Below are 20683 nucleotides of genomic sequence, written 5' to 3'. Positions count from 1 at the left end.
TATGCAAATATGTGAAGTGAGCGCATGAGTGGTGGTCCCATCTGATGTTAGTGAAAAAACCAGAGGATTAGGTCAAATGAATGCACACAACACAGTGGAAGTTTAAATTTTTTGTTTGGTTAAACAATGGCGGAAGGAAATTCTCCGATGTTTACATCCAGTGAATCTGAATTCACAGGTTTTTCCGATGACCAGAATACTGAAAGTATCAAACTAAATCAAACAAGAGTAGCAGGCATAGAGAAAATGGCTGAGAAGAATGGCAAGCAGTTGAAAAAGATATGGTTAGTAATTAAAGAGCTTCAAACTGAGTCTGACAAAGCTTGTGTACACAGTGATGAAAAAGAGAGAGAAATATCAAAATTCAAAGTGAGTAATGATTCAGCCTCAAATGAAACAGAACAGTTAAAAAGCGAAAATATAAAGTTGGAGGAAGAAAGGGATAGCATGAAAAGAACTCGAAGGGTATGAATAAAAAAAACAAAGATGCAAGATGACCACATTAAGAAAATCAAGGATGAGCATAATGGGTGGACGAAAATTCAGGAAGAATGGAAAATAAATCTAAAGGAGATTATAGAACAACAGAGAAAAGAAAACCAGGAAAAGGTAGAGAAGGAAGTGGTTTGGGTACTAAAAAGTAAAGAATCATTTGTCATAGATGCAACAGACAGGGAAAAATACAGTACATGATTATCTTGGGTTTGAAAAAAAAAAACAAAAAAAAAAGTCAGTGAGGTCAGAAAGAGAAAAGGAAGAACTGAGAAGGGCAAAGGAAATAGTGTCAATAGTTACTGAAGGAAATGACGAGGCCCAAGAGGAGGCGTTTAGGATGCGAAAACATGTGGAGGGAGGGGCAAGGCCACTAAAAGTAAAATTTCAATCCCAGGTCATGGTAAATGAATTAATCAACAAGACTTGGAAATCACCAGATAAGGAGGGATTCAAAAATATCTGGATAAGGAAAAATGCAAATAAGGGAGAGAGAGCTAAAATAAAGGAACTTGTTAAGGACCCCAAGGAAAAATACCCAGAGAATGGAGGAAAAGAAGACAGAGTTCTATTGGAGAGTTATGGACCAAAAATTGAGGAAGTGGTACCAAAGAGAGAAGGAGAGAGACAGACAGAATAAAAAACAACACAAAAATATTGAAAATGGCCTACACTAATGTTGATGGTCTAATCTCAGCAAGGCTAGAAACAGATGATTTCTTGTGGGTAAATGAGCAAGATATTATGTGCTTTGTAGAGACCAAGCTAAGAGAGAATACTGAAATCCAAATGGGAGATGGGAAATACAAACTATGGAGAAGAGACAGAAAAGAAAAAAAACGGAGGAGGAGTGATGATAGTGAAGAATAGCCTAAACGTGGATAGTGTGGAACTGGGAGAAGGTATGGCTGAAGTGATAAATGTGATATTAGAAACCAGAGGGAAAGGCAAGAGGGACATCACAGTAGCATATGTCCCTCCCAAGACAAGGGAGCGGAGTCATGAGGAATATCAGATATTGTCGGACATGGTTAGATCTATCTATCTATCTATAGCCCGACGCCTTAATCCCAGAGAGGGTGGCCGCAGACAAAACGCCTCCAAGTCATTCTGTCATTCACCATTTGACCACCCTCCCCCCAACTCACCCCCACCTCCCTCATATACCTCTCAAATCCATCCCTCCACCTCATCCTCGGTCTACCCCTCCCTCTCCCTCCCTCCACCTCATCCTCGGTCTACCCCTCCCTCTCCCTCCCTCCACCTCACCTACATACACCCTCTTAGTCAGTCTTTCATTCTCCATTCTCTCCACATGTTCAAACCACCTCAGTGTATTTCTCCTAATCTTCTCAACCACATCCACATCCACCCCACAACGCTCCTTCACTTCTTCATTCGTCATCCTGTCCCTCCATGTCACTCCACATGCTCCTCTCAAGTAACTCATTTCCACTGCTCTCACTCTTGACTTGTTCCCCTCTTGCAACGTCCACACCTCGCTTCCATACGTCAGGGTAGGGTTAGATACATACAGAAAATAACTGAGAAAAGCAACAACATAATCCTGATGGGTGACTTTAATTGTAAAGAGGTAAACTGGGAGGAGTGGGATTAAAGAAGTAGTGAAGATTCATGGGGCAGTATACTGTTAAATAACGGCATGGATAATGTAATGATCCAGTGGGTCAAAGAAGAGACAAGATTTAGAGGTGATGACACACCAACACGCTTAGATTTAATTCTAACCAAAGAACTTGACACAACTGAATCTCTGAAATATCTGTGTCCTATACAAAAAAGTGATCATGTAATGATAGAGTTCCAAACGACAGAAGGAAACGGGGAGACAAGAGATGAGCTATACAGGCATGGAAGATACAACTCTGGGAAAGCAAACTTTACAGGATTGAGAAAATTTTTTGAAGAAGCAGACAGGCGAGAATTCAGGGAAGTGAGAGAGATACGGAAGAAGTGGGATATCTTTCTAGCCAAAAGTTAGTGGGAAATAGAACTGAGGAAATGACTGGTTCAACAACAGGTGTATGATAGCATGGAACAAATGGAGAATGAGACACAATGATAGAACAGAGGAAGAATATACAGAACTTGAAATGAATATACAAGAATATGTAGAGAAGAAGAAAGAAACTTTGAAAAAAGTATAACTGACAAATGTAAGGAAGAACCTAAACTGTTTTACAGGTCAGTAAATGACAAACTGAAACAAAAGGAAGGAATCAATAAGCTGAAAGTGGAAAGAAATATCTATACAGATGTGGTTATGCAAGCTGAAATAAGGTGCAAATGATTCCAATCAGTCTTCACCAGAGAAAGTGATTTTGTGGAGGAGGATGGCATGACTAGAAATGTAGTGTTAAAAGATGTAAAAGTTCAAGTGCACGAAGTGTACAAATTACTGGAAACTCAAGATGTAAGGAAGGCTTTAGGACCAGATGGGATCTCTAATTAGATACTAAGGGAATGCAGAGAACAACTGGTGGATAAGATTCACGGTTTAATTGTGTGTTCTCTGGAAAAAGGGATAGTGCCTCGGGAATGGAAAAGGGCCAATGTGGTACCAATTTATAAGGGAGGGAACAAGAAAGAAACCCTGAATTATAATCCAGTGTCCCTGATCAGCATGGTGTCAAAATTGTGTGAGATAATCCTGAAAGACAGATGGATAAAATATCTGGAGGAGGTGGACATTTTGGCAGAAAGTCGGTTTGGATTCAGAAGTGGAAGGTTGTGTGTTTCCAACTTGTTGAGCTTCTACTCAAGGGCGATTGACGTGCTGCTGCAGAGGGATAGTTGGGTGGATTGTGTGTATTTAGATCTGGAGAAAGCCTTGACATGGTACCTCACAAGATGCTAATGTGGAAACTGGAACACATAAGAGGATTGAAGGGGAATCTCTTGGAGTGGATGAGAGACCTCTTGAGAGACAGGCAAATGAGGATGGTAATAAAGGACAGGATGTCTGGATGGAGGGAAGTAACAAGTGGAGTCTTACAAGGCTCATTGCTAACGCCCGTAATGGTCCTGATTAATGTAAACGACATGGTAGATCGAATGAACAGTTATGCAAATCTGTTTGCTGATGATGCAAAGATCATAAGGAGAGTACAAGTTGAAGAAGACTGTACAATGCTGCAGGAGGACCTGGATAGGATTCATGATTGGAGTCGGATATGGGAAATGAAATTCAACGCAAAAAAATGTAAAATATTGGAAGTGGGTAAAAGTTCCAAGAGACCATCAATGAATTATTTGAGGGGTAATGAACCAATCGCAAAAGTGAGAGAAGAGGAGGACTTGGGAGTGCTGGTCCAGGATAATTTGTCACCTGAAAAACACATTAACAAGATAGAAAGATGTGTAATCTCTTGACTACCATAAGAGTAGCAATTTCGTTACATGGATAAGGAGATGATGAAAAAATTGATAATGGCCATGATCCACCCCAGGCTGGAATATGCAGCAGAAGTGTGGTCTCCACATAAAAAGAGAGATATAAACAAGATCGACAGAATACAAAGAACAGCAACTAAGATGGCCCCTAGCCTGGCAGATCTGTCATACAGGGAAAGGTGTATGAAAGATATTTAAATTATACACACTGCTAGACAAACAACTGCCCAGCCAACCCCTTAAAAAGTGAGCCTGTATTGTATTTTTTGCATCAAATCCTTTATGCAACTCTGTACTCATGAGTATCTGGGAATAACCCTCCATGGGCACTTGCAATAACACAATATAACCCATGTGCTACTGTGCTATCTGAATCCTACTGCAGGTGCTGCACTTCTTTAAGTGTGCAATTATGACTGATTATTATGGACATGAAGGGAGGACTAAATTCACATGATAACCCTGTACAGTATGGCCAAAGGATATAATCGCACATAAACCTGGTGTTATTGACTGTTATCTGAATTCTGTTGCAGGTGTTGTGCTTCAGTATGTAATTATGACTGGATGTGTACCTGGGAGTGACTACTGTAAAGTCACACATGAATATCCCTCTATGGTCTTCTGACATAACCCCCCAAAATCAATGTTACTGAGCGTTATCCCAATTCAACTGCAAGTGCTGAGCTGCTTGAAGTGTGAAATGATTATACTGTAACTGGATACAGACTTGGGGGGGGAGGGGTGACTAAAGTTACACATGAGTAAACCTCTATGGTGACCTGCCATTACACCATTTAACCTAGGATATATCCTCATTGATATCCAAAAAATTGTTATCCAAACAAATTTTACTTAACCTAACCCCTTTTGATAAGTGAGTTGCCTCAGGGTTTGCCTTTGCCAGCTCCATCTTCTCACACAATATCCCAAAGAATTTACCACACACTAGCTCTTGTTTTTTTGAAGGGTTCAGCAAATGTCTGCTAAGGCCACAGGTTCCCAACATATGTCATACAACACATTTTCCCTTGCAAGGTTTTGTTTCTGTCCCCCCAGCCAACCAGCCTGCCCCTTGCTCACCTCCACTTCACTCTTTCACCATACCCACCTCATTGCTCTACCACTCTTCCCTATGGAAGCACAGGGAAGCAGCAAACTTTCCTCTGCAAGGCTTGTTTTCCACCTGTCCATCCAGCCAGCTTGCTCCATGCTCACCCCCAGCCTGTACCCTTTCCCACATCATTCTTTATGCAATCCTTTTGTGTCTCATCACCAAATGACTGTGTGTGTTGTATCTCACCTGCAAAATGTTTCCTGCACACTTCCACTTGCACCACCATTATCCATTCTCACTCTTGCTTCTGTCACTGTACAATGACTTTCTCAATCCTGTTCTGTGACAGCTACTCCTGCACAACATGGTACCTTACTGTTTAGTGTTGCAGTACACTGAATGACTGTATGCCATGGGTCCAAAGAGAGCAGCTACCTCTGATGCCTTCAGAACTCTGAAGTGCCAGAGGAAGGTGATGACCACAGAGGAGATGATGAGAAGTGTCGAATGAGCATGTTAACGGAATGTCATATGCAGCAAGTGGCAACAAACCCCATATGACTGAAAGCATGGCGTATACATTAAGGAAAAAACAAAAGAAGGCTACATGGCATGCTGTGCATACTAGTGCACCTCTCAATGATAAAAATGGTATGGTGTTGACAGATCCAGCCATGATTCTGACAGAGAATGGGCTCTGTCTATTTGAGAGAATAATAAGGCTCTTTACGAACTGCTTAGGACCCTAACCCTGATGCTCCCAGCATCAACGCATCCCCAAGCCCTCCTGTCAGTCTTGAATTCTCTGTCAGTACGGGCTAGTTTGAGAAGTTCAAGAAACAGTTCTCTCTCAGGAACATTAGGATGACAGGGCAGTTTGCTTCAGCTGACTATGAGGTAGCAGCACAGTTCCCTAATGAGCTGAAGATTATAGAAGAGAAGAGATACAGACCAGATCAGGTGTGGAACAACCTGACACAGTGAATATTCATCACACAAGAGGAATAAAGGGCATCAGGCTTTACGACCACACAGGACTGCTACACTCTGCTGCTGTGTGGAAACACGACAGGACATACAGTACAGCCTGGTTTCACTTATGAGTCAAACAACCCCCAAGCACAGAATTCCATGAACAAGAACCTCTTCCCCGTGTACTGGATGTTTAACCCAAGGATTGTGCAACTGCCGGTACCTTTTTTTAATCCCACCCGGTGATGCAAAAAAAAAAAAAAAAAAAAAAGTTTTTGTTTATAATAAACTTGAAGATAAACATCCAGGGCATCATCTGATGAAAAAATCTCTCTCTCTCTCTCTCTCTCCGTCTCTGCGTAGCGCCATGCATAAGTTTGTGTAAGGGTGTACTGAAAAATTATTATTATTATTTTTTAGTTTTTGTTTATTATAAACTTAAAGATAAACATCCAGGGCATCATCTGGTGAAAAAAAAAAAATTCTCTCTCTCCATCTTTGCATAATGCCACGCATAAGTTTGTGAAGGGGTGGAGTAGTTAGCACAGCCTGAGCTGTGGCTCGCAACGCAACGCTACCCAGCCCGAGCTGTGGCTCACAATCCACGGGTTAATAAGAAAGTGTGGATCGCTAGCACACTGCTTCTCAACTGGTTCTACCACAGCTTTCTGCCAGGGGAAGAGCAGTACCTGCAGGAGTTGAAGACTGAGTTTAAGGTCCTGCTGATCCAGGACAGTGTGCTAGGACAACAAGAGTCCCTAGCATTCACACATAAGAAGGTGGAGGTGGTGATTTTTGCCTCTGAATACCACATTACTCATCCGGCCAATGGACCAAAGAGTGGACCGAGAATTTAAGGCCTGTCACACCAAGATCGCAATGTCTTGTCTTCACACAGCCATGGATGATGATCACACCCTGTGAGTGAGAGGGTTATGGAGGTAATTCACCAATGTAGACTGCTTGACTGTGGTAATGGAAGCTCTGGAGACCATGAAACCCCAAAATGTGAATGAATGATGGCAAGCTGCTGTGGCATGAATGTGCATGCAACTTATGTGTTATTTCACTTGACAACATCATTACTGCCACAATGATGAGAATGTGGCTCTAGTATGAGATGCAAATGGCAAACACTTCATGAACATAAAGGAGGATGAAGTACTGAGACAGGCTTGTTCTGAGGGAACCGCAACTTATACAGGAAAAATAATATCAGTATCGCAATGAACAACATTTTTATTATGTCCAGACGTTTCAACATATTTATCTATGTCATCTTCAGTGGATCTAAAAAGATAAAAATGACCTGTAAGGTAATTAAATGCCTAAAAGAACTATTTGAGCTTGAGCTCATCATACTTATATAAAAATGTAAAAAAACATACTGTTAAACTACAGGGGTGACTTAGCTGCACGATATATTCAGAGGAACAGCAGACTGACAATTGTTTAGGTCCAGTTTTTGTTTATAAATATGAATGGATTCTAGTACTCTTAGATTCTTTCCGGTACATCCAAAGAATTTCTGTATAACAGACACATGTACCAGTAAGAATCTAAGAACACTAGAATCCATTCATATTTATAAATGAAAACTGGTGCTAAACAACTGTCAGCTTGCTGTCCCTCTGAATATATTGTGCAGCTAAGTTCCCCCCGTAATTTAACACTACGTTTGTTTACTTTCTTATATAAGTACGATGAGCTCAAGCTCAAATAGTTCTTTTAGGCATTTAATTACCTTACAAGTAACTTTTATCTTTTCAGATCCACTGAAGATGACACACATGAATATGTCGAAACATCTGGACACAATAAAAATGTTGTTAGTTGCAACACTGGTATTACTTTTCCTGTGGACGATGAAGTTTTGGAGCTCGCTGAAAGCTTTGAGGAGAACCTGAGAGATAGTGGAGATTGTTTGCTCAACTGCAGCTCCTGAAACTGAAGATGAAGAGGGTGCAGAAGAGGCTAAAGGCAACAAGGGCACAATCATGACCTTGGACCACTGAGGGGAATTATAGGAAACTCTCAATTATCCGCTGCTGTATTATCCAGCTTATGTCCAACAAGGACATGTCCTTGCTCTTGTCATTTTCAACATCTATCTCACTGCAGTCAACTTTTTAGTCACCAAGAAATAAACCCTGATGATGGAATAAAAATCCAGTTCCACGCAGATGGTGACTTATTTAATCTCTGATGTCTTCAAGCACAATCAAGGACTGAAATGGCTCATTTCCTTCAGCTACAATACACTGATGACTGTGCTGTCCTTGTACATACCATGTAGGCCTACAATGGAGTCTCACCATCATCTGCAACATATATCACGCAATGCGACTTCGAATAAACGTTAAATAAAACAGAATAATATCTTGGGAACACAACCAAGCAGAGCCTCTCGCATTTCAGATAGATGGCGAAAATGTAAAACAGGTGAAGAATTTTTCCTACCTTGGAATTGTGCTCACAGATAAACATAAAACTGATGCAAAAATCCTTGCACGAATCAACCACGTATCAGCCTGTTTTGGACACCTCAGATCCAGAGTCTTTGTAAACACTATCTTGAGAATCAGATGAAGGTATCAGTATATCCTGTACAGCGGTATGTCTTTCCACTGTCTTACACGATGATGAATCTTGGACTACTGATCAGCTTTACATCAAAAAGCTCACCATTTCACATCTAATGCTTACAGTGCATCCTACAGCTCACATGGGAAGATAAAGTACCTTACTCACAAATTCTCCAGTGGGCAAAGTCTACCGGCACAGAAACCATGCTGCCTAAAAAACAGCTGAGTTGGTTCGGACATGTGGTTTGCATGCCTGAGCACTGCTTAGGTTCTGTGTGGCAACTACCTGCAGCACATCGCAACCCAGGGGAACAAACGAAGAGATATAAAGACCATATAAGGAACACTCTGAAGAAATGCAACATCATACCAAAAGATCTTGAAATCATTGCCTTGGACAGAAAACAATGGTAAGCCCACTGCCACAAAGGAACCGTTTATCTCGATGAAGCTCGAACACTGGCCAGAGATGGGAGCGTAGACAATGGAGGCACAACCAAAACAGAATACTTCCAGCAAACCCAGACTTGACATACCGACTTTGTGGCAAAGTTTGTGGATCCAGGATTGGTCTGCACTGTCACACACATTGGCATCAAAGACAATGAGAAACACACCATCCTACTGAGCATAGCAACAGAACAACTATGAGTAAGCACAGTAAACTCGAAATTATCCGTCATTGCAATATCTGGTCCAACACAACATCTGGTGCTACTGGTTTGGCTCTATTACAGCACTATCCGACAAAATTATGCAATATCCGGCGCTGAGACAAGATGTAACTGGCAGTTCTATGTAACATCCAGCGTCGAGGTGTATCAACTGGCTCATAAACAGTAGCTAACTGGCACTGTGTTACTGTATTGTATCATTACTTTATTGTAGTTCATGCGTAATTTTCATCTTTTTCTCGAGGTAAAGTTTTTAAGATAGAGGGGCAAGATGGACAGTAATGCATTATCTAGCTTGACGCCGAATACTGAGCTGATGGGGGGTACTATGCAACATCTAGTGTTTTGCTTTATTCATATTTAGCAGAGGGCTTGATTAAATTATGCCAGATATTTGAGAGTTTACTGCATGTCAATAAGTGTGTGTGTGTGTGTGTGTGTGTGTGTGTGTGTGTGTGTGTGCGTGCACACGAGTGCCTGAGTATCTGTATGTGAGTGCATGAGTGTGCATGCATACATGTGTGTCTGTTACCAGTTGATGAAATGTAAACAGACCATTTAACATAATTTTTGCTGTTTACACAGGACCATTGTTTCTTTTTTCGGCAAAATCCTACAAAAACACCATGTTTTGTTTATTCTAAGTGAGGTGAGTGTGCATCTATGTGGTCTGACAATGGAACTTTGGAGGGGATGGCCATGGACAGGGGTTGACTTCAGAGATTTTCTAACACATACTGTTTTGTTCCATGCTTATTGAGGTTGCAAGGGATCATTTTCCCCACACAAAACATATTTAGCACACATTGGATATGTGCAAACTGAGGGTTTACTGTGTACAAAAACTCACTTAACAAGCAGATATCATAAATGTTACTACTTGTAACACCGGAACCCACCTGTACTAGCTTTTTTTGTGTCATATCACCAATATTCACTGTCCGTATTCATATTGCTATGATTTACAGCAGTTTAAGAACACAAAGAATAAAAATATAATGATGAAAAATTACATCAAGGGAGGAGAAAAAAAAAAATTATTCTCCCCCCCTTTGGACATGTGGCAGGTAGTCACACACCACATGGTAAGCTGATCAGCATCCCCACAGTGCTGCCAAGAATACTGGTTTCATTTGCATCACTGCACATACCAATGCTTGTATAGACCAAAGTGACTCCACCCTACTGACAATAAACCTCAAACGTCCTTCACACAATAACCATTATATGTCACATCTGGCTGGAATGCGTCAACCCCCCAGACACCAAGTATCCAACTGGGGTTCCTAGAATATAGGAAATCATCCAGTTTTATTGCGTTCCAGTTATTCTATAATGTTATTACAGTAGTGTTATGCAATGGTCATCTGTGTAACTGTAACTGTAACTGCTGTGTTAGATATAAACTGCTTTAATGACTATGAACAATACTATAACAATAATGTGGAAATTCAGAGTGGCCATAATACAAACTATAGTCTGAATATGGGCTACTTCTTTTAAATTCAAAGCTGGATTCCTTGGATGGTAAATACAGAAAGGGTAGTCTATATCCAAGTGTCTTTCCTGAAAAAGCAAGAAGAGATGGATCATGGTCACCCTATCCACAAGCTCTTACCTTGCAAATACTCTAGTGCAGTGGTAAGTCCTTTGTTTGATTGTGATGAAAGGAGCAGATAGAGGATTTTGTTGAGCACAGAACCACTTTGTCCAAGGTCTGCACACTCAGGAGGCGATGGAAAGCCAGCATATGCATAAAGAGCCTCCCGTTCCTCATGAGATCCCAGATATGAGAGGATCACCTCCACTTTTAAAACCCTCTGATTCATACCCTGGGAAGTATTCAGAGAAAAAAATTTCATGCTTTATATATTTATATATTATGTGTGTGTGTGTGTATGTATATATATATATATATATATATATATATATATATATATATATCCATCCATTATCATCAACTCCTATGTCACCCCATGAGATGTGCAGAAGCCCGGGGCTAGGCAAGTTGGTCCTGACATTTAAGATGAGAATGACCAGCCACACACATTACGTGAGCAATAAACTCCAACCATCTCTTGGATATAAACTCACACAGGCTCAATCTGGCTGGAGCGCCTTAATTACCCACTAAACCACCAGGCGCTATAATTTGGTAATATGATTACCATCCAGCATAGTAAATGGTTTCCTGGTGTACACGAAACCATTTGGATTGTCTCTCAGTGTAGAGTCACCCACAAGCAGAAGGAAGAGAAAAGAATGAAGGAAAGAGAGACAGAAGAGGAAGTGTAAAGTCACCCGCAGGCATGAGAATGAGGAAAGAATGAAGGAAAAAAAAGACAGAAGAGGAAGGAAGGATGAGGGGAAAGGGAAGACACCCAAAGCAGCACTACACTCAGTGAGTGGATAGTAGGTGCCCCCACCTACCACATATGTATATATATACATATATAATAGATAGGTAGATAGAGAGATAGACAGATAGATATAGACAGATATATATAGATAGATACATGGAGCATCTGTGGTACAGTGGTAGAGTGTGCGTTTCGTACACGGGTGAACCAGGGTTTGCATCCTGCCAAGGTAATAAACTTTGGGAGTGTTCACCCGGCCAAGTACTGCATTGGCGGACACAATGGGTGATGTGGTTGAACCAATGTTGCTTACTATAAAGTATGCTTGCACCCAGTCGGCTTGCACGGGCCAATTACACTTGGTTCACAAACTACACACACATCCAAAGCCACTCCAACACTACAATTACACTTACAAGCACTTCTCACCCTACATACAATCTCTACCAGACAGCCTAAGCCACTTGGTAGAGATACATTGGCTGTATCGTCCCAACTTCGGTCTGGACAGGCCAGTCCTGCAGTGGATACTCAAACGGCTGATGATGATGATGATGATGATGATGATGATATATATATATACACATGTAGATACGGTATATATTTTTAAAAGCTTTACTCCGTGTCCCTTTTTTTCAATAAGGACTAAGGTGTTGTCCCTTGGTAGAAGACTTTGGCTTTGGGGCGTGAAGCACCTTATGACCGGATGCCCTTCCAGACGTCTACCAGTGACCCTTGGGTGGACTCGAACCTCTGACCCTTCAGTCGGAGCGGATCGCTCTAACCCACTGAGCCACAGCTGATATATATATATATATACAGTATATATACCGGTATATATACATAAAACTATAAGACTGTTAGAGTTATTAATTTTTGACTTACTCTATGATACAGTATACAGCAGTTCCCCATTATTTGCAGGAATCTGGGAATGCTAACTCTCATACAATGCATATTTCCATACATACAGTATGAAAACCTTCTTTTAAAGACCCCTTACAGCTGTAATTTAACATGTGACTTCCAAAAAATTATATGTATTGCTCCAGAACATCACCTGATATTAGAATCTACATGATTAAAGTGTATTTGTAGATTACTTACCAACACAGGTTGTTAAATGATCCCAAAATAAACCTAAAACTACTGCAGAGTGAGATGGATTATTAGTCCACAACAGTAAATCCATGAATAATGAGGGACTACTGTACAGTACTATTAGACATACCCAGTGTGGGCAAGAAGGGAGTACAAAAAATTTCCTGACAGATATCTATCACTATTACTACTATCATCACTACAAGTCATCACTAGTACCAGCATTACCACAATCACCATTGCCCCTCAACAATACAACATTGGAGTGTTCTCAATAACACACTGAGTTTTGTGCATACACATTTGTGAGGCAAAAAGTTGTCAGCCCATTTTAACAAGATGGTTCAGTCTGGTCTGGATATATTATATAGTTTTTTGGGTGTGCTGATCTGCAATCAGGAACCTAAAGCTATGCAGGTTAGTAAGCTACTTCTGAGAGGCAATTGTAACTAGTAGCTTTTAAAGATTAATAGCACTTACTGTAACTGCTCAGTAGTCCAGTACATAATTGGTTCTCTTGAAATTCATTTTGCTACTTTCTTCCCTCCCATCTTCAGGTTGTTTAGTCTTGGGAAAGCTGTTCAAAGACTGCACGTACAAATCCAAACAGCATAGTTTGATACATTATCCAGAAGTTCCCTTACTTAGCAGGTAATTTATCATACTGACAGCGCCTTTACTGAGGTATTATTGAACTCCGTACTAATCTTTCTTAATCTTACTATCTAGTTCTCTAGCAGTGACATGCAGGAACACACACACACACACACACACACACACACACACACACACACACACACACACACACACACACACAAACACACACACACAAAATCAGTATTAGTATTGTAAGATGAGATTCCAGAACCACAACAGGAAAAAGATAATAACTGAGAAGAATAAAATACTGCAGCTGATATGGGACTAGGATGACAGGAAGGCATTGGGACCAGATGGCATGGCTGGGTGGATCCTAAAAGAATGTGCAGATCAAATGATGAGGTCTGTATACGACATTATGAAGTAATCTCTAGAAAATGGTAAATTACCCATTGACAGGAAAAGAGGATGCATAGTGCCAATTTTAAAGGAAGGGGACAGAGAAGATGCACTTAATTCTAGACCTGTATCCCTCACTAGTGTTGTTGGCAAAATTCATAATAATGTCATCTGAAAAAGTTGGATTGTATTTTTAGAGGAACATGAAGTGAATGTCAATGTAATCTGGCTTCGAGGAGGGGGGGGAAGGGAAGTACCTGTGTTGCTAACTTACTGAGTTTCTATAGTCAAATGATTGATATTGAGTTTCTATAGTCAAGTGGTAGATGTTAAACAAGAGAGAAAAGGCTGGGTGGATAGTGTCTACCTGAACTTCAGGAAGACGTATGATGGGGTGCCACAGAAAAGACTGTTGTGGAAGTTAACAACTACTGGAAGGGTATGCAGAAAGTGGATGGAAAGTTCTTTGGTAGGAAGAGAAATGAGAACAGTTATAAGAGATAAAGGTTCTCAATGGAGAAATGTGACTAGTGGAGTACCCCAGGGTTCTATGTTGGCTCCAATTATGTTTCTGATATATGTAAATGCCCTGTCAGAAGAGATGAATAGTTACATGAATATGCTGAAGATGATGCTAAAATTATCTATCTATTGCCAGATGCCTTAATCCAGCCTGGGGTGGCCACAAACAAATCACCTCCACGTTGCCCTGTCCCTCACCACTTCACTGCCCTCCCCGAGCTCACATCCCCCTTCCTCATATACCTCTCCATTCCATCTCTCCACCTCATCCTTGGTCTCCCTCTCCCTCTCCCCTTGCACTGACTCACTCACATATATTCTCCTCATTAGTCTCATGCTCTCCATCCTCTACACATTGCCAAACCACCTCAATGTATTTCTCCTAATACTTTCTATCACATCCACATCCACACCACAATGCTCCTTCACTTCCTCATTTGCCAGTCTGTCTCTCCATGTAATTCCACATGCTCCTCTCAAACAATTCATTTCCACTGCTCTCACTCAACTTGTGTCCTTCCAACAAGGTACAAGCTTCACTTCCATACATTAAGGTTGGTATCACAATACTGTACAGTAAAAGTCTTCCAATTTGGCCACCAATAATCTGTAAATCTCAATTTCCAAAGTTTTCAAAGCGAAATTTTTTGAATTTTTCTAGTCTTCTTTTGAATTTTTCTAGGCTTTATCTAAGGATTTATCTGGCTTGGACTTGCTTTAGGACTTGAATGTACTTGCCTCCAACTATTCATCTACATTTCCATGCATTTCCGGTGAGTAAAACAATAAACCCATATCATTTCAAGTGTTTGTTTAATGATCATGTACACTCACGATCACTAATTTCTGCTCAGGGGTGCCCCCATCGTACCCCTATATACCCAGGGAAGACAGGAGGGGGGATGAAACAAGCTCCACCTGCCTCTATCCCAGCTCCCAAGTCTCCCCCATACCCCTACCCCACCCAACCCCCCACTTGTCATTCTTAACTGGCAGTTACATCTCATGCTAACCTTATACTTTATACTGTACTCATTATCACATTACCATTACACAAACATAAAACACTAGGATATGTATAAAATATATAACTATGAAAGCATTGCAGCAAGGAATTAATGCACTATAACGTTGACAGTAAAACAAAAACGTTAACAACGGCCATTCCAGGCCTCATGCATTGCGTGTATGCATGTCTGTGTCTGCATGTTTGGGAGTGTCGATGTGTGTGTGTGTGTGTGTGTGTGTGTGTGTGTGTGTGTTTGTAAAGCAGTGCACTCAACACATGAGGTCTGGGATGGCTATTGTTAGCGTTTTGCTCTACTGTCAAGGTCATATTGCATTGATTTCTTTGCTGCAGCGTGTTGATAGTTATATTATATACTTTTTACATTATCCTAGTGTTCCATGTTTGTATTAGTAGTGGGATCAAGAGTGTTAAGCATGAAATCAGCCTGAGATGTAACTGCCAGTTAAGAGTGATGGGTGGGGGGCATTGGGTAGGGATATGGGGGAGGGTTAGGAGCTAAGGTAGAGGCAGGTTAAGCTCATTTCATCCCCCCCTCCCCTTTTCCCTGGGTATACAGGGGTAGGAAGGGGGCACCCCTGGGCAGAAATTAGTGATTGTGTATACATATTTCTAATGTTTTCAGAGGTCTCTCCCAAAAGCCTGAAAAAAACAATAGTCCGAAAGACCCTTGGTCCCCTGCCATTCGGATTACAGGACTCTTACTGTACTATCATGCAGCGACTTTTTTACTTCCATGCTCACTTCCTTCTTTCTTATCACTCCCTTCAAAGAACCAGCAACCTTTCTTCCCTGTTGTACCCTTTCAAGCACCTCACCCTCCAAACTTCCATCCTTACTTATCACACTACCCAAGCGCTTAAATGCACTCACATTTTTCATTTGCTACATCCAACCTAACTGTACATTCAGTAATTTTCTTTTAGATTCTGTTTCTTACACACTCTCCCAAACTCATTCACCAAGCCTGCAGTTCCCCTTTGTCTTCACTTAACAATACAATATCATCTGCAAACAACAGTACAGGAAGTTTCCAAATGCTGCCCTCTCTCATTAGGGCATCTACTGCCCTACCTTGTACACCCATATTCCAATTTCTGGCAGTAATGTGTACCAGTGGGAGTGTTCAGTCAGAGAGTATGTCGGATATCGATGCACTTTTCTCCATAAGTTACTGAAGAAAAGCCAGAGATGTGTTCCAGGCAGAAACACAAACTCCCATATAGCTTAATCAATCGAGACTGACACATAAACACCATAGGTAATGTTGTTATCCTCATAAACAATACTATTGCTAAAAAATGAGACATCAAACATCAGATGCAGGAAGGTGAGGTGGGTGGGACCTGTTGTGTGAGATGTTTCTGGGCAACTGACAGGCAGGCAGCTGACAGCACACTAAGCTGGGGTGGGGGAGGGCAGAGGAATAGGGAGGGAGACAAGCAGGGGTGGGGGAGGGTGGGGGATTGGAGGGAGATAAACTAAAGTGGGGGAGGGTGAGGGACTGGAGGGAGATAAACTATAGTGGGGGAGGGTGGGGGGACAGGGAGGGATACATGCAGGGGGGGAGGGCAGGGGGATGGGGAGGGAGACAAGAAAGCCAAACAGCCATACTACCCCACCCCCGCCCAGTCTCACTCAATGACTCACTCTCACTGACTCTCTCTCTCACTCACTCTCACTCACTCTCTCACTCACTCTCTCACTCACTGACTCACACTCACTTACTGATGCACTCACTCACTACTCATTCACTCTCTCTCTCTCTCTCTCTCTCTCACACACACACACACACACACACACACACACACACACACACACACACACACACACAATGACTTCTTGAGGGTTCATGAACCTGATGTTCTATGCTTTGTAGACATTAAGTTAAGAGAGGATGTTGATGTCCATATGGAGGATGGTAAATACAAACTGGGGAGAAGAGACAGAAAAGAAAAAACGGGAGGAGTGATGATAGCAGTGAAGAACAACATAAATGCAGATACTGTGGAAATGGGAGAGGGTAGGGCTGAAGTGATTAATATGAAACTAGAAACTGGAGAGAATGGTGGGAGAGATACGGCAGTAGCGTATGTTCCCCCCAAGACAAAAGCATGGAATGATGATGATTACCAGGAGATGTTGTCAGACATGGCTAATTATTTACAGAAAGTGATTGAGAAAAGCAACAATATAATTTTAATGGGGGACTTTAATTGCAAAGAGGTGAACTGGGAGGAGTGGAACTCGGGAGGCAGTGAAGATTCGTGGGGCACTATATTGTTAAATATAACAATGAACAATGTGATGACGCAGTGGGTCAAAGAAGAGACAAGATTCCGAGGTGAGAACACACCAGCAAGATTAGATTTACTGCTAACCAAAGAACCTGATGTAACAGAATCTTTGAAATATCTCTGTCCTATAGGAAACAATGATCATGTGGTCAATGAGTTCCAGATGCTAATAGGGAACGCGGTGCCAAGAGACGAGTTTTATAGACAGGGATGATACAACTTTGGGAAAGCAAACTTTACAGGATTGAGAAAATTTTTTGAAAATACAGATTGGAGAAAATTCAGAGAAACAGGAGAGATACAGAGGAAGTGGGAAACCTTTCTAGGCCTTTATAATTCGGGAGTGGAAAAATATGTGCCAAGAATAAGAGGGAAAGAAAACAGGAAAAAGGAGTGGTTTAATAGAAGGTGTATGATAGCAAAAAAAAGAGAGGGACATGGCGTGGAACAACTGGAGGAAGAGAGGTAATAACAGAACAAAGGAAGAATATAAAAGAACTAGAAATGAATATACAAGAATACGTAGAGAGGAAGAAAGGAACTTTGAAAAAGGTAAAATAGACAAATGTAAGGATGAACCCAAACTGTTTTACAGATTTGTCAATGGCAAAGTGAAACAAAAGGATGGAATCACCAAACTGAAAGTAGATGGAGAGGTCTATAAAGATGCGGCAATGCAAGCTGAAATAATAGACAAACGTTTCCAGTCAATTTTCACTAATGACGGTAAGTTTGTGGAAGGGGGGGGTAGTGACTAGAAATGTAGTGATGAAAGACATAAAAGTGAAAGTACAGGAAGTGTATAAATTACTGGAAACTCACAATGTAAGGAAAGGCCCAGGACCAGATGGAATCTCTAATTGGGTACTGAAAGAATGAAGAGAACAACTGGCGGATAAGATTCACGGTTTAATTGTGTGTTCTCTGGAAGAAGGGAAAGTGCCTCAAGAATGGAAAAGGGCAAATGTGGTACCAATTTATAAGGTAGGAAACAAGGAAGAACCCCTGAATTATAGACCAGTGTCCCTATCTAGCATGGTTGCAAAATTGTGCAAGAGAATCCTGAAAGATAGATGGATGAAATATCTGGAAGAGATGAATATTTTGGCTGAAAGTCAGTTCGGATTCAAAAGTGGAAGGTCATGTGATTCGAACTTGTTGAGCTTTTACTCAAGAGCAATTGACGTGCTACAAGAGAGAGACGGTTGGGTGGATTGTGTGTATTTAGATTTGGAAAAGGCCTTCGACAAGGTATCCCATAAGAGACTATTGTGGAAACTAAAGCATATAGGAGGACTGAAGGGAAACCTCCTGGAATGGATGACAGACTTTCTGAGAGACAGACAAATGAGGACAGTAATAAAGGACAAGATGTCTGGATGGAGAGAACAAGTGGAGTCCCCCAGGGCTCTGTGTTGGGGCCAGTAATGTTCCTGATTTACGTCAATGATATGGTAGACAGAGTGAACAGTTATGCAAGTCTGTTTGCTGATGATGCAAAGATCCTGAGGAAGGTAGAGGCAGAGGAGGGCTGTAAAATGCTGCAAGAGGATCTGGACAGGATACAAGATTGGAGCCAGAAGTGGGAAATGAAATTCAATGCAAAGAAATGTAAAATATTGGAAATGGGTAAAAGTACCAAGTCTCCATCACTGAATTATTTGATGGGTAATGAACCTATCATAAAAGCGAGAGAAGAGAAAGATTTGAAACTGATGGTCCAGGATAGTCTGTCTCCTGAAAAACATATTAACAAGACAGTTAGAGAGACATATAAACTCTTGACTAACAAGAGTAGCATTTCATTACATGGATGAGGAGATGAAAAAATTGATAGTGGCCATGATCCGCCCCAGGTCAGATTATGCAGCAGTACTGTGGTCCCTACACAAAAGGAAAGATATAAACAAGATTAAGAGAATACAAAGAACAGCAACTAAGATGGTCCCCAGTCTGGCAGATCTGTTGTACAGAGAGAGGCTGGAAAAGCTGGATTTGCCTTCCTCAGAGGAAAGGAGAGAGAGGGGCGACATGATTGCAGTGTTCAGGACCATGATAGGAGTAGATAAAATTGACAGAGAAGATTTGTTTTTATGGGATAAGAGAGTAACAAGAGGACACGGAATGAAACTGAAGAAGCCAAGCTGCTTGAAGGATATCAAGAAATATAATTTTCCTTATAGATGTATAGACCTGTGGAATAACCTGGACAAAGAGATCGTCCAGTCTAAAAACTTAAATGAGTTTAAAGCAAAATTTGACTTACTGAGAAACAGAAACAGGACCCCACAAGCGTAGCTCATTTCCTGCATATCACAACTAGGTAAATACACACACACACACACACACACACACACACACACACACACACACACACACACACACACACACATACACTTGGGAGACAAGCTGGGGTGGGGGATGGTGGGGGGGACCGGAAGTTGGACAACCGGGGGTGGGGGAGGTCAGGGGGATGGAGACAGAGACATGCCTGGCAGTGCTGGACATTGTGGGGGATGGAGGAGGGATTGGGGGAGAAGAGAGGGAATGGAGGGAGGACAGAGAGTACCGTGTGTAACACCACATTCAGTTCAGACACGCTCATTTCAAACTAGGAAGGGGTGGAGTGTTCGCACTAGCAAATTGATGGCTGTTCGGATTGTGGGAAAATTCCCCCATTTCTTCTGTTTGGTCTAGTGATTCATCAGTTATCGATGCATCGGAAATCAGGGTATGGGTGTATCTCTTTTACAACCCCATCCATATACAGATTGCACAACCACAGAGACATATCCCTGTCTCAATCCAATATTCAGACAGAAAAATTTACTCAGTTCACCATCCACAAGCACGGCAACCTTGGCACCCTCGCACATACTCTTCATAGCATTAAATAGCTTCCTATTTACTCCATATATTCTTAATACTGTATTTTCCACACTCCTTGTCTATTCTCTCTGTCATAATAGGCGCTCCGAGTCAGAGGGGCGACCATGCATCCTGCTTATTTTCGGTAATTAGTTGTTAAACTTTGACATGGCTAATTATACAATGGTAAAATTATACTTAATGCATTTTATTGTTTAGCTTGAAAGTGCTGGCCAAGACTATTAAAATGGAGGTACACATGACATGTTTAAAGTATATTACAGTTTGGTAATTAGATGTAAAAGCAAATAGGCA

General features: G+C 41.3%; 1 protein-coding gene across 1 annotated transcript in view; it reads right to left on the bottom strand.

The window, feature by feature from the left end:
• Window positions 1–20683, bottom strand: part of LOC145413442 (WD repeat-containing protein 17-like) — a 163212-nt gene that overhangs the window by 35771 nt on the left and 106758 nt on the right. The window contains exon 21 of the mRNA XM_080283132.1: window positions 10813–11026. Within this exon, the coding sequence (XP_080139258.1) occupies window positions 10813–11026 (214 nt within the window). The remainder of the gene's footprint in view (window positions 1–10812; window positions 11027–20683) is intronic.

This window comes from Coenobita brevimanus, chromosome 96 (genome assembly GCF_032717465.1).
Source record: "Coenobita brevimanus isolate Jiangsu-jjx chromosome 96, ASM3271746v2, whole genome shotgun sequence".
NCBI lineage: Eukaryota > Metazoa > Arthropoda > Malacostraca > Decapoda > Coenobitidae > Coenobita > Coenobita brevimanus.
This window is presented reverse-complemented; position numbering and strand designations above follow the sequence as displayed.